This window comes from Cygnus olor, chromosome 16 (assembly GCF_009769625.2).
Source record: "Cygnus olor isolate bCygOlo1 chromosome 16, bCygOlo1.pri.v2, whole genome shotgun sequence".
Lineage (NCBI taxonomy): Eukaryota > Metazoa > Chordata > Aves > Anseriformes > Anatidae > Cygnus > Cygnus olor.
This window is the reverse complement of record NC_049184.1, coordinates 8,408,590-8,432,436: the sequence shown is the minus strand read 5'-3', so window position 1 is coordinate 8,432,436 and position 23,847 is coordinate 8,408,590. Positions and strand designations below refer to the sequence as shown.

The 23,847-nt window shown below is 45.4% G+C and overlaps 1 protein-coding gene and 1 long non-coding RNA gene across 6 annotated transcripts; one reads left to right on the top strand and one right to left on the bottom strand.

Annotated features, from left to right (window-relative positions):
- Window positions 1–1,725: 1,725 nt before the first annotated feature.
- On the bottom strand, window positions 1,726–7,481 carry LOC121079205. The gene is made up of 4 exons (XR_005824934.1): window positions 7,423–7,481; window positions 4,238–4,329; window positions 3,301–3,389; window positions 1,726–2,090 (listed from the first exon to the last, which is right to left on the bottom strand). It is a non-coding gene; the product is annotated as an uncharacterized LOC121079205 (long non-coding RNA).
- Window positions 7,482–8,811: 1,330 nt separating this feature from the next.
- SALL4 (spalt like transcription factor 4) lies at window positions 8,812–23,784 on the top strand. Of its 5 annotated transcripts, none has more exons than XM_040575963.1 (5): window positions 8,812–9,178; window positions 17,177–19,708; window positions 20,328–20,635; window positions 21,643–21,741; window positions 23,222–23,784. In XM_040575963.1, the coding sequence occupies exons 1-5, from the start codon at window positions 9,109–9,111 to the stop codon at window positions 23,225–23,227; spliced, it is 3,015 nt and encodes a 1,004-aa protein (XP_040431897.1). In that variant the 5' UTR covers window positions 8,812–9,108; the 3' UTR covers window positions 23,228–23,784. The 5 variants fall into 5 exon arrangements, with proteins under 5 accessions (XP_040431897.1, XP_040431894.1, XP_040431896.1 ...); XM_040575964.1 differs by lacking the exon at window positions 8,812–9,178 and adding an exon at window positions 11,980–12,229; XM_040575960.1 differs by having other exon boundaries at window positions 8,849–9,178; window positions 21,643–23,784.
- Window positions 23,785–23,847: the final 63 nt, after the last annotated feature.

Below are 23,847 nucleotides of genomic sequence, written 5' to 3'. Positions count from 1 at the left end.
GCAAAAGCCATGTCAGCAAAAGGAATTCGTTGCTTAAACTGTGCCTCCTAGCCTATATCCTACAATAAAACCTGTGGCGTATTAGTCCATACTTAGGACTTGTTACTAGGTTTTAAAGCTCCTTTCAGGCACAGTTTTAGCCTAATCTGGCTGGATCACTAGCACGGGCAAGATTACGAAACTGCAAGGTTATGTTGCCTTTGACTTGTGAATGTATGTCAAAAGTCTGGTTTATAGTTTCCACCAACACAATTGTCTTTTAAATAATATCTTTCTGCTGAAGGCTCTGCAATGGTACAGGACTAGCTACATCTACACAGGAAACAGGATCAAGGTTTTCCATAAGTCTGTTGATTTTTCAGCTTCCATGCTCTGAAGATATATTTCCTTTGAAGTGTCTCAAATAGGGTAGTATCCAATTATATTTGTAATCCCAATCTAATTCAATCAGGGACTCCAATTATAGCTGATCTGTCTTTTAATCTAGTTAAAGTCTGTAGAGTAGACTGCACCTTAGCTAGCATAACAAAATTAAAATTCAAGCTGTTGAACACTTGTAATCAGGGATAACCAAGTTACAGATGCAACTAGCTGAGAAGTGGGAGGCTTGCAAGGAAGAAAAGCCTATCTTCATTTAATGTCCTAACATCGCATCAGTTTAACTTGAAGCTTGGCTGAGAGCTAGCTGCTAATTACAAAGGACTGTAAGAAGCACTTTTGGATTGAGCCAGATACAACAACTTTTTTTTGCCTAGTTTTCTTCCTCCAGAAAGCTTCATCCTGGCTCCTCAACAGTGGGCTGAGGAGCAGTAATGCAGCACCACTTTCACAAATGCATCACCTTGCAACTCTCCGTAGCAAATGGCTTCGCAGTTGCTTGGCATCTTACCTGCTTACTGTAAGGCCACAGCATACCTGGAACAACCGGGCAGACACCCAGGTCTCAAATAAATCCACCCTCTTCTGCACACCTCCACTGAAAAGCCTGACCTGAAAAGCCTCTGTGCAGTACATCCTGAGGGACAGCAGCTGACCTGACATGCACAGACACACATGGTGATGGTGCACCATTTACATGAGGAGAGGGAAAAATCAGCACTAAGGGGCTTGTAGATACAGGAGGAGACACTGTAAAAGAGCTGAAAGGGGAGCTTTACATATGGAGACAGCTCTGCTAGCTGGTCCTGCTGCATTGGTATAACTTCAGAAAATACATCACTTTAGTTAATTAACCAGTGTTGAAAACAAAAGGTCCTAAACCAGTCTGATCATCCAGTGTAAATGGGGTTACAATGAAACAACCGAGCTTCCTAGGCAGAAAAATATTAGAGTTTATTTGTTTGTAATTTATACCAGAATTGACTGGCTGAAGTGACCTTGGCCAGCAAAACAGCAAAGATATCCTATTGTGTTTAATCATACTCGGGGACAGCTATTAAACTTAATTAGTTCTGTCCCATATCTCACTTGCTCAGTTTCAGTGTATTTATCTACCAATTCCAGGTCCCTTCTTTCATTTCTAAGGGTTGTACTTAAACTGCCTTGATGATGACTAAAGTCTGTTTCAGCCATTTTGGGAGATGATGCATGAACCATGTATGACCTAACACTAAAAAATAATTTTCTTTGAAGAGAAAACTGAGTAGCTATACTTTTTTTTTTTTTGCTTAAAGTGGTGTTTGACAGAAGAAACGCTTTGCAGAAAGTGGCAGTTTACAATACTTTGGCCTGAATTTTCTGATCTGTCTTAACAAAATACATATGCTGTAATTCTAAAATACAGTAATGTAGACACATGGCTACACAGCATCTAAACTGAATATTCACTTTCGGCTTTAAATCTTGGTGATTTATTTTCTTGTGTAAGGAAATTCCAATGCAATTTTTAGTTGTCCTATCTAAGCAGAGATACTGAATAATATCAAATGTGGAGTCTTATCTTCAGTGGGCTCATGGTTCACTGCTGTGCACTTCAACATCTGCATAATAGCCAGATCAAAACCAAAGAGTTGCTCGAAAGAGCGTTACTTGCAGCAGGCAGAGCTTACTGCCGTCTTCAAGACTTGCCCAAGAATCAATCTGTAAGAAAGCTGGAATAAGGCAAAAGGGTGACATTCTTCCAAAGTTTACGCTCAGCACACGATCCATAAATTGTGAAAACAGTAAATTATTCAGACGTTCAAGAGTGATCATACTGTTATATCCCCTCCATTTTCCACCTTATATTCATAGTGTAAGAAGTAGAGTACTAAGCCTAATCCTGTTAGATATTTAATTCATCATTCTACACATAAACTAACACTTCACAAGAAGTGCAATTCATAGATTTCTGTCCCATTTTCTTTTAGGCTGTCATTCAGATAGCTTGGTGTTGGCTTCATTCTATCCATCGTTTTAAGTGTTAATGTTTACTTATTTTTTCCCTTGTCTTCCAACCATAACAACCAAAACCAGGGTGCTTGGTTGCCTTTTTTTTTTTTTTTTTTTTTAAATAAAAGCTGAGCTATCAAAGACCAGATAGCACTCCCAAACCTGCTAATGCTCTGAATCTCCACTAACAATTGGTTGTCAGCCCTTCATTAGGAATGGCATGAACCAAAGTCACCCACATGGAAACCAGCCAAATTTAGGACTAGGATATAACTGATGAAAGTAGTGGAAAAAAACTGCTGTAGCAAAAGAAATGGAATTAGGTCTATAACATCAAATACATATATTACTAATAATAGTCATAAAAGCAGAAAGTGAGAGCTAATTTTACTAAGTAGAAGATCCCTGTTAAGTGGTATTTTGACATCTGAAAATAACTCAATTTCGATCTTGGTGCTTCATTGACATGAACAGGAAATGCATAATTCTCTGAGCTGTTGTTTCAAGCCTACCCTGCATAAACTCACAAATGCCCAGCAGACTTTCTTGGCAACCTGGTAGGGGTCAACCCTTTGCCAAGACAGACATTCATGAGCCTTTCATAGAGTGCAGGGAGCTACTTTTTGGGAATCATAGAATCATTTAAGTTGGAAAAGACCTCTAAGATCAAGTCCAGCTGTTAACATAATGGCACAATGTATTGACAAGTTATGAAATGATACCACATGCAAGTCTCTCATGGTTATTCAAGATGGTAAGTGTACAGGGGAAATCATCCTAATTAGTTACTTACTGAATAGCATTTAGCATTGCCGCCAGATTAAATATTTTACAATGATATTTGGATATGGTTTGCTGTTCATTCAAAAAAAAAAATACCTCATGATCAAACCCTATTGGGCTCAATTTGTAATTCTGAAGGAGACTTACCACTGAAAAATGCCAGCCCTGAGGCAGCTGTGATGGCCTGGACGCACGGTTAATCTGGGGCCCCCTTACACCGCTGCCTGCATTCTCGCCTGTAAAAGGGACAATAATTAGACATTTCTGATGGCTCCATTACAGCTTAGTGTTAAAAGAGTTTGTGTACCTTGTCTGGAAGGAAGTGATCTCACAGGATTCCTGTTACTATCTGGGATGTATCATTCGGTCATGAAATTCAATGAAGGCAGCACCACAATGACAAGTTACGCTTGCCTCTGATCTTAGTGTTTATTCAGAAGCAACTAGGTGTTTGCAAATGAATAAATATTGCGGAGTGGGGGACTGCTATTCACTTAACACACAGTTAATCCATTCTTTAAAATATTTGGTTTGTATTCTTGGGCAGAGGTGTATCCCTCCCTCTCCAGATTGCATCTGCCATCTAATACAAGATATTACACTAGGACACTTCTCATGCTGTGAGAAATAGAGCTGATAGTGTTTACTCTTGCCTAGATGAAACACTTGGGTATTTTAACAAACATCCACAGATTTGTTTGTTTACCTGCCTATCCCACATGCCTCTCATTCCTCCAGGCTGGGGAGCCAGTTGGTGGCTCTTTCAAAAAGTTACAATTCCTATGTTATTCCTCAGCTTACTTGGGACATGTAACTTCCAATCAAGCTGCTTCCTGCGTCTTCAGTCAGACACATCTTTTATAAAATGCATTCTAGATGTAACAGCACAGAACCCATGGGAATCAGCAGTCCATTAGCTGCATTAGGAGTACTATTATGAAGGTGGTACTTCTGTTGTGTTTATAAAATGTTTTAGAATTAGCAGCGTGGTCAGCTTGAGTAGGAGAAACTGTTTACAAGTAAGGAGGGAGGGTAACTATGAACACATCTTACACACACACCATTGTGCTTCTTTCTCCTTTACCTTACCACGCTCTAATGGAGGTGTGAAGATTTCACCACCTCAAGACTCCTCATCCCCTCTTCAGCCCCATCATCCATGTCTAAATATTGTTCCTAAAACATAATGCAAAATAATATAATCTCTTCAGGGAAATCCCAGCTAATGGAGCTGGAGTAGACACTGGGAATGGGGGCAATCAGATGGATATGCAGAATCACAACTACTAAAACAGGGTTTGTTCCCATCTTTAACATGAGCATTAAAATAGTGTGAACATTGGCTCACACTTAACAACTTGTTATTAGTGAATAACCGTTCTCTGATGCTGTTACCTGGACACTACATTTAGTGTACAGAAAATATGAAGCTCTGTTAATAACCTGGTAGCAGCTTTCATCACTTTTACTTAGTATTTTAGCTCTTAAATGTCAGTAATGCCAGTGTCTGGATCCTTTTAGGATGTTCAAAAGATTTGGCCTCACAGATTTTAGCCCTGTGTTTGAGAAACTGGAAGCAAATTCAGGAGTTCCTAAATTTAGCTTAAAGTTTATTCATGAACAGGTGTACCCCTTAATTATTTTGCCCTGCAAATGCATATAAGGTATTGTTCTAGTGAGGGTAGTTGTATTAATTCCTGCACAAAAAGTACTTAAGCTGTGTACAGTGCCTGTATTAACAGGAGCCATAATAATTGGCCTGATAGGTCGATAAGAAAGCTGTCCCTGTGCAGCAGGCTAAGGAAGCCTGTTTCTAAAGCTTTCTGCTCCATTATTCTCCTGTTCCTTGGTGTTTCACCTGCTCAGTCCTTGATGTGTTTGGGTGGCTGGTGCCAGCATGTGTGTGCAGACCTGGAGCTACAAGTTGGGTGGTGGGCCAGCAGTGCTAACATGCTGCCTGGCTGCCATGCAGGTAGGGGTTGAACCACAGCTCTCTCTTTCAGTGAAGACATAATGTGCATCTTTCCTCCCTGTTTAGATGCTAATTGTCACACAGTTTCCAAGAACTCATGTTTTTTGAAACTGCTATCCTACTGTCAGCTTGGACAGAAACAGGCAGCAGGCTCAAGACTCATTTGAAAGATTGGATGAATAGACTGTAGAAAAACATAATGTTTATTTTGTTAAAAAGTAGGAGAAGAAAAAAACATCCTTTAATTATCATAGTTATAGTGGTATAAAAACAGTCTCAAGAGTGTATCTCCTCACTTTGGATTCCAATAAAATCTAGTTTGGGAGTCAAAAATACCAACATGGAATTTAACATACTTATTAACCAGCTCTGAATTTGAATGTCTGGGACTCAATATTCAATCCTGATTAACTGCCCCAACAATGAACATTAATTAGCCTGATTTACATTAGCTACAGAGCTATGGTCAACTTCATATCAGCAAACTTGAGGCTTCCTAAACACGTCAAACAGGTAACATTCAAGTCATCTTCCATGTAGTGGAGATAAGCCCTGAGAGCCTGCAGTAAGGTGTGGTGGGAAGAATACAGGAGGAAAGTGAACTGGTGTGCCTCAGAGTATGTCAAGGCTTTTTTCCCTCCCATCTCCAAGCTTAAAAAAAAAAAAAGTAGGTAAACCATAGCACAGCTTAGAAAAAGACATACTTGTATTTTAAGTCTAAATTTAGAAAGATTACGTTGTAAATGTGTACATCCTTCTCAGAAATAAACTGAACTGATCAGAATAGGATCAGCACAGGATTTAAGAAAATATTCTTTACCTTGGTGGGAGCTAGTGTGTATGTATGGAGATATATATACACATGTATACCAACATGTATACATAAATGTATGTATCACCACAAACATACTTGTCAGATCTGCCACAGTCCCAATCATTTGGCAGTGACATTCCTGAAGAGAGGAATTTTCCAGGGCTGGGCAGAGCCGTGGTTCCTGCTGCTGGAAGCAGTTTCTTGTGGCAATGAATTCCACGTGCTCATAATGCACAGCATTAAAAAAGCTTCCTTTTATCAGCCTCGAGGGTGGGGCTGGGCTGCTGTTGGAAGTATGCCTATCACGAATGATGCCTCAGCTCTGTTGGTGGTAGAAGCCCAGAGTTCCTCTGGACTTTTCTTAAAAAAATAAATAAATGTCAAGCCAGAAAAGGAAGCCTGCTATTTTTCAAATCCAGAAGCTGTAATCATGCTAATCCATATGATCGTGCTAAAGTCAAGTAACATGCCTCTTGCATATGATGTAATCATGCAGCACAGCCTATTTACAATCACTGCTAGCTGGAGGTGCCTCCTGAGAAAAGTTTTTTGGTCACATTTCCCCTCTTCCTATATTTTCCAGTCAGTTGTGCTTTCTCCTACTTTTGCTGTCTTCCCAGCCTTAAATACAGCAATGTGTATTGCTTTTTTATTTTTCATGTTAATGCTTTCCAACACGCCTTCTGCTCTCAGTGTGATAGAGTCATACCAACTGAAATCCCAGTACTCTGAAATCAATACCAAAACTTCCATTGATTTCATATAATATATTCTTTTAAATTCAGTACAAATTCTCCACATGAGACGCTTATTTTAAATATGGATCTACTGTACAGGGCTGTCTGTCTCAGCTTGATACATAAAACAGCATGTTTAATAAATTCGCTGGTGTAGGCTGGCAGCATTATGTGTAATAAATGAAAATCTGTTGGTTATATTGAGCATATCAAGTGTAAAAGGAGAAAATTCATCAATGTAAATACCTATCTGTGGATCAATTGCTATCAATCTTGTTTAACAGTCTATTTCCTCAGGACACACTTTGGAAACAAAGAGCATTTCAAACTGCTGGTTAAACAAACAAATATATAGAAGCTCTTTGGGAAACATGAGGGTGGAGTAATCACCAGATAAAAATGGTCAGAGTGATTTCAAATACCTGTTAATCTCTTCTATTTTATATTAGTAAATGCAAAGTTTCTGATGGAACATGTCCATTCAGAGTACCCCATCAAGAGTAGGGGTTTGTGAGACAATGATTTGCTTGCAGAGGAAATGGCAAGAAAAGTGGCCTGAAAAACAAAATTTGTCCCCTGACCTCCACGTTCAATAATTGTCCAAGGAGGAGGGCGATACCTTCTGCTCTGCAAGAATTTTTCTAAGATTTGTATTATCCTTAGCTAAATAGACCCCCTTAAGAGACACTATAAAAACAAAACCCCAAGAGGATATATAACTAATGAGATCATGATGCACTGTTTACCTTGCTCTACGACGTTAAGATCTTTTCATGGCTGTCATGTACAAACTACAGCTCCCCCCTCCTGAAGCATCACAAAAAAAGTCAAACCTGAACTATACCGCGGGCACTTGGCATAACTGTATTCACAAACGCAAACTTTAGGATATAATAAATGTACAAAACGCAGGTTTTTTAAAGTTAAAAATGCTGATGAATTAACCAGTAAAATGAGACTGTAGTATTGTGCAATTGTGTCTGTGGCAGTTGCGTGGCCTCGTTACGTACCATTGTTTCCTCCCAACCTTCATGCTGTCTACCCAGATTCAGGTTTTCCACCCTAAATCACCCTCCTGACACACGCACACAATAATTATAAATCCATGCGTGGATGTTTGCCCTCACAACAGCTCTGCAGCTGCGGAAATGCCATCCTCATTTTACAAGAGGGAAACTGAGGCACAGACCCTAGCAAAATGTGAACGCACTGGCAAGTGCATGTCGAGTCTGACTTTGAACCTAAATCTGAATTCAACACAAAACCACCTCTCAGCCAACCCAATATCTCACCGAAAAATCCCTGGAGATGATTCAATAGGAAAACAAAAGAAATCAAGTCTCCCCCACAGATTTTGCAATCCCCATCTCCAAATGCTTAAGGAGCCTCACACTTTTGCTTGTGCAATGTCCAGCTGCCTTCAGTGGGGATCGGAGGGGTGGAGGTGACCGCTCTGTAACTCTCTGGGGCTTTGCAGTGAAGTAAATCTGAGGCTCAGCAAAGCGGGGTGCAGCAAGCCGAGGGAGCCACAGGGACTGTGCCTCCAGCATGCCACCAAACGCCAGGGGCCACCCAGGTGGCTCTCGTGGGGAGCATTTAATCGGGCATTTTTACGTGGAATCAGACAAAATGGAAATGACCCACTGTGTGCTGACCCAAGCAACTTGGCTCCCGTGGCCACTTTCAAAGCACAATTTTTTCACTTGCTTCAAGTTTTTTTTTTTTCGCGTGAATCTTTTCCGTTACTAACGTTTTTATTTGCTTTTCAAAATACTATCGGTTCAATTTTGTCGGTTTCCCAGAAAGTGAGACTTAAAAGCAGATTTTGCACAAACGCCGGCTGGAGCCGCCTGTAAAGCCCCTTAACTTGCCACATCGGGAGCCCGGCTTCGCCTCCCCCGGACAATCGGGGCTCTTTCCTTTCCCACCTTATCTCCCGCTTTGGGATTAGCGTTGTCCCGGGTTCCTGCTCGCTTTAGGGAGAAACCCCAAATCTCCCAAAGTACAATATAAAAAGCGCAGGTGAGATAACAAAGGTATTGTCCCTCGGCAGCCCGCCGGCTTGCTTGTTTACTCGGGGGGCCGGATCCTGCCCCTTCCCCGCAGCCCGGGGGGGGGCTGCCCCGGCCCCCGGCAGGACGCACGCCTTTGTCGGCCGGGCCGGGCCGAGCCGAGCCGAGCCGTGCCGGGACTACATCGCCCAGCGTGCCCCGCTGCGCCCTGATCAATGGACCTTATTTGAATAATCTGTGAGCCCTTGGACTCAGGCCAATCAGCTGTCAGGGACCCATGATAAATCGCAATGCATTATTGATAATCATAATTACTCTGACATGCGCATTCCGCCCAATGGGGGTAATTTCCCAACTCTAGGAATTTGTTGTGAAGAGGAAAAATAATTGCTACTATTTTGCTCCCGATGCTGGTGCACCATGTCGCGACGGAAGCAGGCGAAGCCCCAGCACATCAACTCCGAGGAGCAGCCCCCAGATGCTGCAAGTGGTAAGGCGCGCAGCCCCGGCGCCCCCCAGCTCCGCTGATGCACGGAGGAGGCAGAGGGGCTCTTGGTGTGGGGGGGGAATTTTTCAACCCTCGTGTTTCCCCCCCCCCCGGGCTCCCACAGGGTCCCTGTTGGCTTTTTAGGGCGCTTACATCTCTGGAGTTGTTCCGCGGGGCTGGGGGGTCTCGGTGTTTCCCTAGGGGGTCGGCTTGGGGCTGCCCTGCAGCGCTGCCCGAGGGGGTCCCCCAATGTCCCCCCCTCCCCAAATCCCCCCACGGGGGCACCCCGGTCCCGCGGAACTCGCGCGGGTCCCTGCGTGGGGTGCGCGCTCGGGGCGCAGCCCCATGGGGGGCGAACCCCGAACCCTGCCTGAGGCGGAAAGGATTTTTTTTTTTTTTTTTTTGGGGGGGGGTTAAGAGGGGAAAGAGGAAGGAATTGCGAACCGTCTTCTCAGGGGTAGGAAATGACTCGAGGTAGGTTTCCCCGATTTCTCTATTTAAGATTTTCTCGGTAGTTCTATGAAGATTTTTTTTGTGGGGTTTTTCGGAAAAAAAAAAAAAAGCGTTCGGACTATTTTTGTTGGAGATCACAATCGCCCTGGACCTTTTGTAGCTTGACCTCCAGCCATCTTTGATTTCCGACTTCCTAAAATAACTCCGGTGAGCTAATGTGGGGTGTGCGTGAGCCCTTTGTATTTAGGTGGCGGGGGGGGGCTTTGTGCTCCCGCAAATCACGGTGCCTCCTTTTCGGGGAGCTCGCAGCCCTCTGCCTTGCGAAGGGAAGAGGAAAAGTCTCGATTTGAACTCAAAATTATCCCGGAGCCCTGGGTGGGCGTGCAGGGGAAGGGGTGGAGGGGGGCGGTTGTTTGCCCCTGTCCCCCACGGGAGCGGGGAAGGGTCGGGGCCGCCGTGCCCCGCAGCATCGTCCCGGCACCCTGGGCTCGGGCAGGGGCTCCCACCCCTCTGTTAACACTCTTGTGGCCGGGGGGGGGGGGGGGGGCAAGTTCCCGGGGCACTTCCCCGCGGGGGGAGGCTGCTCGGCCCCCGGAGCCGCTGCGACCCCCAGGAGGAGCGTGGGGGGCGCGTCGCGGGTAGGGAAGGGGAGGCTGGGTTTTAGCAGCCCGAACACTTCTGTAGGTGCCCCCCCCCCCAACTTTTGGGGGGTTTCTGCCCTTTTTAAAAGGCTGGTTTCGTGTGGGGTTTTTCCGTCCCTGGAGTTGATCGATACCAGTGCACGTTCCAGGAGCTGCTGATTCCCAAACCGCAGGAGGTTCGGGCTGTTGTTATTATTTTTTTTTCCTCCTCCCCCCTCTCCTCTTTGATTCGAAATGTGCGATTGTTGGGTCCGGTTAATGGTGACTTAAGAATCGGCAAGCTGGCCAGAAGGCAATAAATCCCATGTTTAATGCATGACTGTTTTCCTTTGTGCATATGGTTAGGTTGGGGGATGGAGGTGATGTTTCCACATGTAAATCTCTGCCCACTGCTGGAAAGGCACCTCCGGGGCTGCGCTGAAACAAAAGGGTTAATAACTCCTGATGCGGCCCGCTTGGGGCGGGGGGGCGTGCGGGGAGGGGAGGGAGGGTCGCTCCGCACCGCTCTTCTGGGAAGCTGCTGTGCGCTTGGTGGGGGGGCTTTTTTATTTATTTTTTCTCTTTTTAACAACAAAACCCTCGATGAAAATTACCCCCCCGTTCTCCGGGAGCCGGAGCAGTGATTGCATGGGCCGGGGGGTGGAGGTAGGGGGCTCCTTTTGGAGGTCGCGGTGGTCGCCGCAAGGGGAGCGGCGCTACCGGGAGCCCCTCGGGGCCGGTGCGGGGCCCCCCGGTGCCACCCCCGCTGTCGGCGGCCGCTCTCGGAGAGCCACCTCGCGGCTGCGACACCCGCGGCTCTTATCGCCCTCAAATCTCCCTGCCCGGCCCCGTCTTCCCCGCTCCAGGTGTGTCCGTAAATACCAAGTGATGAAGCTGCATAACAAAGTCGAAATACCCCAGGGATTTGTCTGGGACATTATCGGGTATATACACAACCGTAATAATAAAATCAAGCCCTTATCTCCTTCTTCGCAATTCGCAAGTGCTCCTCTTTTTTATTTTTGTACAAAGCGATTTGGGACCCACCTCTGCGAACAATGCGGCGCGTTGAGAAACGGTTCTGCTAACCTGAGGATCAATTAACAGGTCAAAAAATCAGCAGGTGGTCACCGGATAATAATACTACACAGCGAAAATTAGCATTTTCACAAAGGGCTTGAAAATGCCCATTGTGCTGGATTGCTGCCGTTTAAAAAAAAAAAAAATCAGGTTCGTTCTTAAAAATACAGTATGAACCGGCAACTTTTTTTCCGGGAAAAAAAATTGGAGATTCCCTTTATTCCAATCCTAGGTCGAGCCGTGTTGATGCTGCGAGGGAGGTGTTGAGCGAGGAGGAGAGCGAAGTTGCTCGGTAGTGCTGCTCTGATTTTTATTAATTATTATTATTTCTCGGAGCTTGCCCGCTGGCCGGGCTGGGAACGGGACAGGCACGGATCGGGCCGGGCCGGGACAGGGGGGACCCAGGAGCGCTGTGAAGGGTGAGGGTGCCCGGGGGTGGGCGATGCCCTCTTGTTTTTCCTTTTACGTAAGTGAAACATTAGAGTGGTTGTAGTGCCGGAGCCCGGCTGGGCTCGGCGGCATGTGACGTTTTGACAGAGCTGCTGCTCTAACCTTTGCCTCCTCCCGCTTGCCGTGGGTGGTAAGTTGATGTCAGGCTCACAATTAGGACTCTCATGCAATTGACCTTGGCAGCGGGGTTTGCGCCGTTTAGCCGGGTCTTAAACACTGTACTAGTGTTAAGTGTGCTCCGGGGCCGCCCTGCTTCCAGCTGCGGCCGCGCCGCTGGGAGGACCGAGAGCCGCGGAGGCTCCGCCGCCGAGCAGGTAGGGCCGAGGGCGGCCTATACCGCTGCCTCCGGGGGGGAGGCTGCTCGGCTGCCTGCAGCCTCTGGAGGACCCCCCCCCACTTTTCCGTAGAAGCCCCAAGAAGGGGGGGTGACGCTCGGGGATGCGGAGCTCAGGTGGGTGTGCGGCGGGAGAGGCTGAGCCCCGGGGAGGCTGAGCCGGGGGTCCCGGGGGGAGGCCGCGGCCCCGTGCGGGACGGGATGGGACGGGACGGGAGTGCCCCCCGCCGGCCGGCCCCGCCGCTGGGGCCGCGGTTATGCCCCAGCAGGTAACCCGCAGACATTTTCAAGGGGGTTGTCCAGGAATTTTGGGGTTTAAAGCCCTTTGAAACCTCCTCGGAACGTGGAGCGGGGCTGAGGGCTTGTACTGGAGGCTGTGCCCGGGGCTGGGGGCAGTGTTGCTCGCCTGGAGCTTTCCTCGGGGTTTTAGGGCTGCTTGCTCACGTGGGGCTGTGCACCATTATTCTGTCCTCTGTTCCTCTGTCCGGGTGTTCCTCTTGGGTAGGTGGGTGAGCAGAGCTCAGATGGGCGACCCGGGAGGTAGGTAATGAAATGCTGCTAAAGCCTGGACAAAACCTGAAAACACAGGAAGCCCTAATGGTTAGGGGCAGCACAGCGTGTCCTTGGGTGGAAAAGTGCTGAGATAAATTCAGGATGCAAACCATCGAGGCCTCTGGAATAACTCTATAACTTACCAGCCACGTATTTGCTAACTCAAACAAGTGTTTATTGGTTATGGCTAAAACTTGAAGTGGAGTAGGGGAAGAAGGGAAATTTTGGACAGTTTAATGTTCTTGAAATGCCCTAGCTTTTCAGCTGGGAACAGGGGAGGGGGGAAATGCGGGAAGCACCCCGCCTGAGGGGAGCGGGGAGCTGATGGCAGAGCTGGGCCTGCAGTGGGTGCTTACTGATCCTTCACAAAATAATACTCAGGTGGAAGTGCGTTGTTACAGTAAAGCATTAGAAATTGATCAACCCTAGTCTGTGGGGGGGGAAAGAGTAAACTCACCAGAGGTATTAAACTATTAAAAAAGGGAAAAAGAAAGACAAAAAAAATAGCTTTTCCTCCTCATTCAGGTGAAATAATATTCTCACAGTAGAAAAAAATTAGGTTGCTAATTGCTCAGATGAGTGGTAGACCAGCAGCACCCTTTTGAAATCAAATCAAACCAGATAAGACTTACTTCACTCTTTTACTCATTCCCTCAAAAAAAATGAATTCGAGCTGTGTGGATTTTATCAGCCCTCCTTGTCGATGACCGCCTTGTCCTACACAATAGTGGATTTTTTCCATCCATTTGCCAGTGATTCAATCTAACCCCCCTGCTGGGTTTACTGCATTCTTCTAACTTATTGGATAACTAGATGCTGAGAGATAACATTCCTGAAATTCGGGGGTGGGGAGATAAAAAAAAAAAAAAAAAAAAGTGCTATCCCTGGGAAGTCTTTGGAGAGGGTTAACTTGAGTGCACGAGCAATTGTTCTGGCAGGGCTCTCGCTACTCCACCAGTGTTCTTACAGTATTTGGGCTGAGCTGGCAGCAGATGCACAGGGAGGCTTCTGGGCAGGGAGGTAGCCTGCGGTTAAGCCCACTACACCCGTGTGTGGTAGCTGGGGTGAGTGGGGTGCTCTGCTGGCTGCCTAGCACTCCTGCAGGGCTGGGTGGACTGGAACAGGCTCCCTAGGGCAGTGATCACAGCACTGAGCATGCTGGAGTTCAAGAAGCACTGGGACAACGCTCTCAGACACATGGCCTCATTTTTTTGGGGGGGGGAGGGGGGGTGCGGTCCCCAAAGGACTTGATGATCCTTGTGGGTCCCTTCCAACTTGGATATTCTATGATAAATTGAGATGAAGAGTTTATAGAGATGGGTTTTGTAAAGAAACAGTCAATTGCTGTTTTGTTATTACAGCTACGGCACAATAAGCAAGCACCTTGTTCCTACTGACTATGTCTTTTAAAAACAAAATGTTTGAGATAGGGGAAGCATTATGCTCAATTTTGCTGAGGTGGGAGGGAAAATAAGGCATAATGCTTCCCTGCTTGTCGCGCAGCAAGTCACTACAAGCTGGGAATTGAATTCGTTTGGAGTCCTCCCTTAGTGCCTTACTGTCAAACAGGGGAACTGGAAACTAAAATGTGACAGTGACAGCGCTGGTGGCTGCAGGTGGGCTGCTTTCCCAACACAGGTACCTGCAGCTTACTGCAGATGTCCTCTGAGGTGGCAGCTCATTTATAAAACCAAAAAGGTCACTTCTGGAGTTCCTCAGTGTTATAAAAATGGGGAAGGTGGACTGTTGTGTGGAGGGGGAGGAAAGGGCTTTGCATTTAGTATGGTTTTATCAGTGGAAAAATAAGGTACTCCCAATGGAAAGGGATAAATAACGATCATGTGTTTTGAAGCAGTTAAAGTTTGAGGACTTGTCTAGACATAGTTACCCTGGAATCCATAGTTATCCATATATATATATATATATATATATATATACACATAGTTATCCTTGGGGTGGGCTATAGTCTTTCATGCAGCCGTTTCTGTTCCACTTGAAGCATTTTGCATTGCCACCACGGAGGTGCAAACTGCAGTGTGAAATGCGTGTGCTCACAGATAAGAGACTGGAAGAAAGCTTTGTGTTTTCTAAAGTAAAACCTAATGTTACTGTGCAACACAGGGAAAGTTAAAACCTTAAAGGATTTGGAAAAGATGTTTTGGTGTTTTAGGCTGTGGTCTGTAAAGTACCTGTTGGATGGGAATAGTTGTGAAAATAGTCAAGTAAAGACCTGGAGTCAGTGTGCAACATTCTTATGGAAACTTCTTGTCTTTTTTTCACTGTCTAGTACTTTCTTTCCCATTTTATCTGCTCACACTTCTGCAAAGATGGGAGTTTAAAAACGTTCAGTCTTGACCTCAGTCGACCCTATTTATTGACTAAGTTCTGCATCATGTACTTCTTGTACTTAAATAGTCAGCAGAGTAGATTTTGTCCATAGTTAAATTAACTTCAGAGACATCAATTTAATATTTGGAGTGGGAAACGTATGCAAAAACCACTCTTTTCTTCCCATTACCTTCATTTATGAGGGTTGTTTGGGCTGAAGGAGGGAGGGGGAAAAAGTGTTTCAGTCTCCCTGTAGGACTGTTTGGATATGAGTGATCCAAATGGTTATGATCACAAATGTACCAAGAACGTCTCTTCTCCTCGTTCAAAGGCAACTTTGACTTGTAACCTTGAAATTTGTGGTTAACAGAGTTATATACGTACAGATTTGGATTTACTGCTCTGCAGACTGTAGCATAAGGGGCCTCTATTTGTGTTTTGTAGTTGATCTATTTTTTAAAAGAAAACTTTATCGTGTACTTTCCACCACTCAACACATTAAGCGGTTGAAGTTTTGATTAGTTCGCTGTATCTATCCATCTATATAAAATATGTAATACTCTCGTTACCCTTACAAATGTCAAAGTTTACAATATCCTCCCCCACAGAGATTTTACACTTCCCCGAAACAGTAAGTGAACGTGCTCAGGTTGTTGCTTGGACATGCTTGCCCTCCGCCCTGCCATGTACAGGATATACACTTGTATCAGATGTGTGGTTCAGTTACACCTTTAAAATGAAAGCCGCAAATAGCTCCTGTGCTTGCAGAGTCTTTGGTTCCATTTTTGAGACAGTGTGGGCTAGCAGCGTGGAATCGGAGCTGAGCCCTGGGGTGAACTACTGGAGGTGCAGGCCCCAAATATGAGGCCCCATGGTACAAATTTTCTGTTGTGACTGAGGCCTGCAGAGTGCCCCTGATGCCTCCGTGTGTGGGAGGCGAGCAGGGGCAGTGAGGCACTTGGTTACTGCACCCTTGACACCCATTAAAATGGGACCAATTACTGTGAGTTACAGGACGCTTCACCTAGTGTGGGGCTGTGAATTATCCGAAGTCCTCCGTGCTCTCCCCTCAGCTGTACGAGCCTCAGGCTTTACCCCCTGCATGCTCCCAAACACCCACCCGCCTCGAGCTCAGTGTGAGTTTGTTTGAAAGATAGCTAGATTGAGCAAAAACATCCTGTTTTGGTTTAGAATTTCTCTTAACCTCTCTTCCCATTCTGGTATTTCCCTGAATCATGTTTTCTGCATGTCCGCATGCAAGTTGTGCTCAGTCGGTGGGGCACTGGCAGAGGAAGGGCAGGAGTGGACTTGCAGGCTGGCTTTGCTCTCCTTCCCCCTCCCTAAAAGGGGGGGCAAGTTACAAACACAACTAAATCCAGCATCCTTACCGTGTCCGGAACTGCTTTGTGAGTGTTGCAAGCAGGGCCTACTGCTTGGCTCGCTAGTAACTGTCAGTATCAACATAAGCTTATTCCTGCGTGTTGGATTCTTGTAAGTTAATCATCTTTTCTTTACTGCTGTGACTTCGTAGAGGATTTTTTTCATGCAAGTTGGCTTTTGAAGTGTTTCAAAGCTAATGTTGGGCTTGAATTTTGTTTCTGTCAGCCCTCTTTGGGAGCAATTACCTCCATAACGGAGGAGTGAATGTCATTTAATGTATCAGTGGATGATTAAGAACTGCGCTGAAGTTCTTGTGTTAACAACCATATATGAGTTTCTGAGACTGTTAACTATGAATTCTGAGCTGATGTTCAAAAGAAAAAAGAAAACCAAACACACAAACTAAGCTTATGAGAATCAGGTTTTTCCTATGTAATGATGCCTTCTGTCTTGCTTGGGTCATGTTCCATTTAGCTGTATTGCAGGAACTAGCTGACTTGCTCCACTGTTCCATTTCTACCTGTAAAGGTAGAAAAAGGGATTTAAGGGATGTAAAAGGGATTTGCAACAAACTTCTTTCCCTCAAGCCTTGTGAGACTTTTCTTATTGTTTTTATGGAAAACAGAACTGCGGTGTAGATTTCCTTGGGCTGCCAGTGAACTGGTAGCAAAACAGCATAGGACTTCAGATCAATCTGCAAACTTGATTTTTGGCACTTGAAAAGTGTCTTGTATCTTAACTTGAAATTCTGGTGAAGTCATTCTAAATTGAGCTATTAATGACGTGACTTTCTTTTATTTTAAGGGAGTCCACAAGACGTCCCAGGTGACGGAGATGGTGAAATGAGTTCCAAAAGGTGCCGAACAGAGGAAACTAAAATCTGTGAGAAATGCTGTGCAGAATTCTTTGATCTCTCTGAATTCCTTGAGCATAAGAAAAATTGCACTAAAAATCCACCTGTCCTAATCATGAATGACAGTGAGGGAGCAGTACCTCCTGAAAGCTTCTCTGAAGCTTCTGTAGGGAGCTTCCCAACCGACCGAATGGATAGCAGGACACGCAAGGACACTCAGGCAAAGGGCTGCACTGGCTCTACGGAAAAGAGAGAAGGAAAAATGGATGCTGAATCAGTAGGAGGAATGTACCTTAAAATAGAACCCCCTGCTGCGCCTGCGACTCCTGGGCTAAGCTATCTACCAAAATCCAAAGTACCAAACACTAATGTGACTTTGCAGACAATACGTGGCACTAAAGTGGCTGTGAACCAACGTACCTCTGATGCCATCACTTCTTCAGCAGCCAGTTTTAATGCTATTCCGATGATCCTGGAGCAGCTCGTGTGTTTGCAGCAGCAGCAGCTCCAGCAAATCCAGCTGACGGAGCAAATTCGCATTCAGATTGCCATGATGGCTCCCCATGCCCTGCATCCTTCTATAGCTGCTGCTGCTGATCCGCTGAAAGCTCTGGGTGCTCACATGTCTCAGCAGCTGTCGGCTGCTGTTGCTTTAATCGGACAAAAAGCTGGAAGCCAGAGCCTATCACTGGAATCCTTGAAGCAAGGAAAACTACCTCATTCTAACACTGGCGTTGCGGCCGCTGGCTCGCTGGCTGCCGGGCTTTCCTCCTCCTTCCCCTTGAAGCCGGAGGCAAGCAGAAGCTTCCCCGGCTCTATTTCTCGGTTCCCGAATCCTTTGCTACCTCAGTCCTCCCACTCCGTCATCTTCCAAAATCCACTTTCGGCTGTTTCTTCTGTAATAGATTCCTCAAAGAGGGTGAAGGGGAAACCTCCCAATATTTGTGTGTCTGAAAGCAAATCGAATGCAGAAGAGCCGTTCTTCAAACACAAGTGTAAATTCTGCGGCAAGGTCTTTGGCAATGACAGTGCCCTGCAGATTCACCTCCGTTCGCACACCGGTGAGAGACCCTACAAGTGTAACATTTGTGGCAACCGCTTTACAACCAAAGGAAACCTTAAAGTGCATTTTCAGCGCCACAAAGACAAATATCCCCACATAAAGATGAATCCGTACCCGGTTCCTGAGCACCTGGACAATGTTCCCACTAGCAGCGGAATCCCCTATGGGATGTCTGTGCCACTGGATGAGTCCAACCTAATCGTGGATAGCAAACCTCTCCTAACAACCCTGCCTACCTCTGTGGCGACCAGCACACCTCAGAATGTCTCCAACCTAGCAGGCATTAAGGAGTCCCTGCCCGGTACGTTCTCTGGTGACCTGCAATCAAGGCCTTCTCCAGAAAGCGAAGGTGGCTCTTCCTCATCAGGGGCGGTCGGTCACGAATCGGGAACAGAGCAGAGCTTGAGTTCACCACAAGCTGCCTGCAGCGGGAGCATCTTCCACGCGGGTGGGTCCAACGAGCAAGGCTCTGAAACGTCAAAGCTTCAGCAGCTGGTTGAAAACATCGACAAATCCACTGCTGACCCCAATGAGTGTCTGATCTGCCACAGAGTGCTGAGCTGTCAAAGCTCACTCAAAATGCATTATCGTACTCACACTGGAGAGAGGCCGTTCAAGTGTAAGATCTGTGGTCGTGCCTTCTCCACTAAAGGGAACCTTAAAACTCACTATGGTGTCCACCGAGCCAATACTCCTCTGAAGATGCAACATTCGTGTCCTATTTGCCAGAAGAAGTTTACGAACGCAGTTGTGCTGCAGCAGCACATCCGCATGCATATGGGGGGACAGATACCTAATACACCCATGCCCGAAAACACCTCTGACAACACTGACGTGGATCCTGCTGCGGCTGAGAAGAACGGAGACATCAGTCGCCCAGATGAGAATGTGGAGAACATAGAGATGGAAGAGGACCTGGAGTCTCAGGATGGCCCTAGGAGTTCCTCAAAACCTCCTACTCCATACGATGCACAATCAGAATCACCAGCCACGGCATCTGGCTTCTCTGGTATTGCAGCACTGGAGAATCAAATGAAGATTGTCAGCTCTACTTTGAACTTGCAACGGCAAAGCAGCTTGAAGTCCAGCGACAATGGCTCGGCAGAAAGCGATGGCATGACAAACGATTCATCTTCTGTGGCAGGAGATCCAGATTACCAGAACGGCAGGAGTCCTGCTGCCTCTGAGTCTGCATCCCTCCAGGCTCTGTCCCCAGCCAACAGCCAAGCCGAAAGTGTGAGGTCGAAGTCACCTAGCTTCAACAGTCAGGAAGATGCAGGCACGGGAAATAAATCTGAGGGTCCTGAAAATGCTTCAGGAGAAATGGAAGGAGTTGTTGCTTTGGATTTAACTTACGGCAATATTGGTCGGAAGGTCATTAAAGAAGAACCTGGCTTACACTTTGCAAATGGAGAATATGGTGAGTAATTTGAGATGCTGGCAGTAACTTGGGGTGGGGGAGTAGGACTGGAGGAAATCCTTCTCTAAAAGGATCAACAGGAGCCAAAACCACCTTGATTTTTCCCCTCTTCCTTCTCTGTTAGCAAAGGAGTGCACGCCCTGGAGAGTTTTTGTGACTCAGACTCAAAATTAAAAGACTTAAGTGCTGTCCTCTCCTGCAAGGGGGAGTACAGAGGTACTAGAAGTAGACAGGGGCTATGCACTTACTGTCTTTCATGGACTTGCCTGATACCTCCCTATAGCTCTCTAAAGATACACATTGGTGTTTCCTGGAAAAGAATTTAACCCGAGTGTGGCATGTTGCTGGAATGTTTTGTGGGGGTTTGAGCTCTTTACCACTGAAAGACCTAAATTTGATCAGAAAGTGAAGCTTCTTAACTTTTAAGCTCACTAACAAAAACAGGGATAAGTCAACGTCTTCCTGAGCCTAGTAGCAGCCCTACTGCATGGCTTTACAGGGCTCAGCAGGTGTGCTGCTCAGGTATGGTGGCTCCAAAGGCAAGGACTTCGGTATCTCAGCCAGATTTAAGCTTGGCCACAGATGGGATAAGTGTTATCTATCTGTTCTTTCTCTCCAGGTCGAACTAGTATTCCAGCTGCTTTTGTTAGGGCCCCGCCAGCCCTCATAAAAATGGAAATGCCGAGCGAGCGTCCCATTAGCACTAGCCATTTCATTGGCCCACCAGCTCTCTCCCCTGGTGTTGCCCCTCTCCTCGTGCCACGACCAAAATTCTGCCGTCCAGCCAAACAGCACATCTGCACTACGTGTGGGAAGAACTTCTCCTCTGCCAGCGCCCTGCAGATTCACGAACGGACCCATACTGGTGAGAAGCCATTTGCCTGCACCATCTGTGGGAGAGCCTTTACAACGAAAGGAAACCTGAAGGTAAGCCATCTCTTGGGTTGTGATCCCTTTTTGTTGGGGAAAGTCTTACTGGAGTGGAAAAGACTATTGCTAATGTTTGTCCTGCCTTTGGGGACAACTTAGATATTTCCTTTAGTTCTTCAGATGGTCATCTTTGACTTCTGTCCCCTTCCTGAGTTTGTTCAGACAGCTGGCTTGCTAAACTGTGCAGAAGTCTGCTGCTGTCCTTGATTTCTTTTCCTTTCTTGATAATAGGGGAGGTTTAGCCTTTACTGAGCCAATTACTTGATTTCTGTTTGGATTTGAAGATGTCAAGCCAGTCATTTTGTAGTTTAAATGCTACAGAATGATGTTTACAGAATACATGCACTTCACTGCATGGTTTGGAACATCATGCAGGACAAGTTAGAGAAGTACTGCAAGTCTGTATTTATTGTCAGATTAATCTATTTGCTCTGACTTGCAGCTCCCTCTCACACAGTGGCTTTTCTGTTCCCATGAGAAACCCTTTAAAGCTCTTCAGTTTTCTTGCATAAAAGCTGATGGGGAGGGAGGACTTCCAGCTTTACAGTTCGTGAGCAATTGCTTGCGGGAAGCAGTAGCAGTGTGTTGTGGCACTGAAACTTTTAGTCTAGGTGTAATGCTTCTTCCAAATTACTTGGTGATTTTTTTTCATCAACTAGTATCTTTTTTTCAGTGCAGTCTGTTCACAGCAAGTGTGGCTCTTTTTGGGTGGTTAGAATGCCAATGTCATTTACAGTAAGTGTAAGAAACCAGTCCTCCAAATATTTCAGTAGTAAACTCTGAAGAGCCGTGGTGATATAAGCTCTCTTACACATGAATGGCTCTCTTACATATGGAAGGATGAGGACAAATACAAGAACTAACCAGCCTAAATACTTACCTGAGTGCACACTGAGGATACATATCTTCTGAGCAGCTTAGCTGCAAGCAAAGTAGAACTTGGGTTTGTCGTAAAAGAACTGCAGTGTTAACGATTCTCTTTACTTGTTTCCCCCCTCTGAAAGGTCCATGTAGGAACTCACATGTGGAATAACTCTGCCAGGCGGGGAAGAAGGCTTTCAATTGATAACCCCATGGCTCTGCTGGGGAATGATCCCAAGAAGGTATCTGAAATGTTTCCAAAGGATATAATGCCTCCTTCAGTGAGCATTGACCCCACAGTATGGAATCAGTATGCAGCGGTACTCAGCAATGGCATAGCAATGAAGACTAACGAGATCTCAGTGATCCAGAGCGGTGGCTTACCTACCCTTCCAGTCACCATTGGGGGTGGTTCGGCAATAAATACTGCTACAGTTTCCAAAATAGATGGGACCCAGTCTGGGACTGGTTCTGATACGGAGAAGGCCAGTGGTGCTGCTGCAGACAATGTGCCAAAACATCAGTTCCCTCATTTCATGGAGGAGAACAAAATTGCTGTTAGCTAAAAACTCTAGTGAAGTTGACGTACAGAAAGAACAAAGATATATATACACAAACATATATTTTTAAGAGATTCCACTTCAGCCTCCTATTTTCCTATTGACGTGCAAATGATTTTATGGTTGTCTTTGTAAGAGTTGCCCAGAGTACAATCATGATATTGCTTTGCAAATAGTAAATAATAAAGAATAGGATTTCCTTCTATTTGGAAAGATGCGGGTCTTGCAAAGTAGTTCTTACGTGTGACTTTAATGTGTACAGCCTTACAGAAGTTTCTACAACTTGAAATTCCAAAGGTTAGAATATTTACCTCTTTGTTTAGAGTGAAATACTTGGGGGTTTTGAATAGAGTGGAAACAACCTACTGTTCATGGAAAAGCTTATATTTACTGATGAGAAATGAAAACTATTAATGCGGGTAAATATCCTAGAATGTCTGCCACCCTCTTAGAAGTAGTTTTTCTGTTTGGATTTTTGGCTCTGTGTGGTTTTGAATGTACTTTTTACTATAATGGCTATAAGAACTACAAAGTCTTTTTTTAATTCCTTTTTGCCTCAGAAGTTCTATGAAAGGAAGTTGCTGTTTTTCTTTAATCACTGCTTCTAAGGAATTGATTCTCTGTATTGTTGACTGCTGCTTATTTAATACTACTACTAGGACAGTCCTCCAAGTGTAGTGCCAAAACTCCTACTTCCAAAGATGTGCAGTTTTTTCTAGATGTTTTATTTCAATACCAAGAGCCCCAAACAAACATGGGTGGGTATGTATATACTTTTTTTTTCCTCTCTTGAAAGGGAAGACTTGCCTTGGGAAGTCAGGTCTAAAAGCTCTGCAAGGAATCTCAGGTGACTGTTGCAATTAGGCATGGGAACTGGTTTCCTTAGCAAGAGACTTCATTTTTTTTTTTTAATTTTTTAATTTGGGTAATTTAGAAGATCAGTCTGTGTAAACCTGTATTTAAATATGAAGTATTCATGCTTAGGTTAAATGTTTTGTGGGTTTTTTGGATGGCATTCCTACTCTGGTCATTAAGTTTCTTGGTGGTCTGTGAACTTGCATTCTGCCAAAATGGTAATTAATGATCCATGTGTATTGTATGAAGGTTGCTGGGATGGTCATCTGGATTCTAAGTTATCTACCTCATTTTTTTCCTTTTGTAGATGTAGTGTCTATTTTTCTATTAATGACCACTGTAATGAACTGAGATTCAAGCAGATGCTTCCATGCACTATCTGAAACCAAAACCTGATGTATTAGTGGAAGCACCTGAAGACTAACTGGACTGACCTTTCACTATTCCTCTAACGTCTGCTGGAACTGTGTAATGGGATCTAAACCAGACTGGAAACTGAGCATTTGGTATGGAAGGACTGAACAATGGAAAGAAGTCTCCTGACTGCAGGAAATCAAGTCCAGTCTCTGTTGTGGAAGGCCCCAAAAATGCAGATTACCAAAAGCTTGTGTAATGTTGTTGCACCTGATTCTTGCTTATGATCTCTGTATGCCGAGTTGTGCCTTTCCTGCTGGACTTGTAAGTAAGAACATACCAGTACCTGTTTACACTGTAAGATGGATATTGTTACATAGAACATGCAAAAGGCATCCCAATTGTCAAGTTTTCTGCATTGTGAATGTATGACTTTTAAGAACTCTGTAGTTTTGAGTATCTACTGATGCGTTTCTGTTGACATTTTGAGAATAAATTTTGGGATGGCTTTTTCACACTCTTTCTGGTAATGCATTTGTCTCCTGAAGAGCAAGTTTGGTATGTGGCACCCTGTCACAG

Bases quoted from the DNA above. Each gene is read 5' to 3' on its own strand.
- SALL4 (XM_040575960.1), top strand. From the start codon at position 9,109: ATGTCGCGACGGAAGCAGGCGAAGCCCCAGCACATCAACTCCGAGGAG. The intron at 9,179-17,176 runs GTAAGGCGCGCA...TTTTATTTTAAG, and splicing joins GCCCCCAGATGCTGCAAGTG to GGAGTCCACAAGACGTCCCA. The intron at 19,709-20,327 runs GTGAGTAATTTG...CTTTCTCTCCAG, and splicing joins CTTTGCAAATGGAGAATATG to GTCGAACTAGTATTCCAGCT.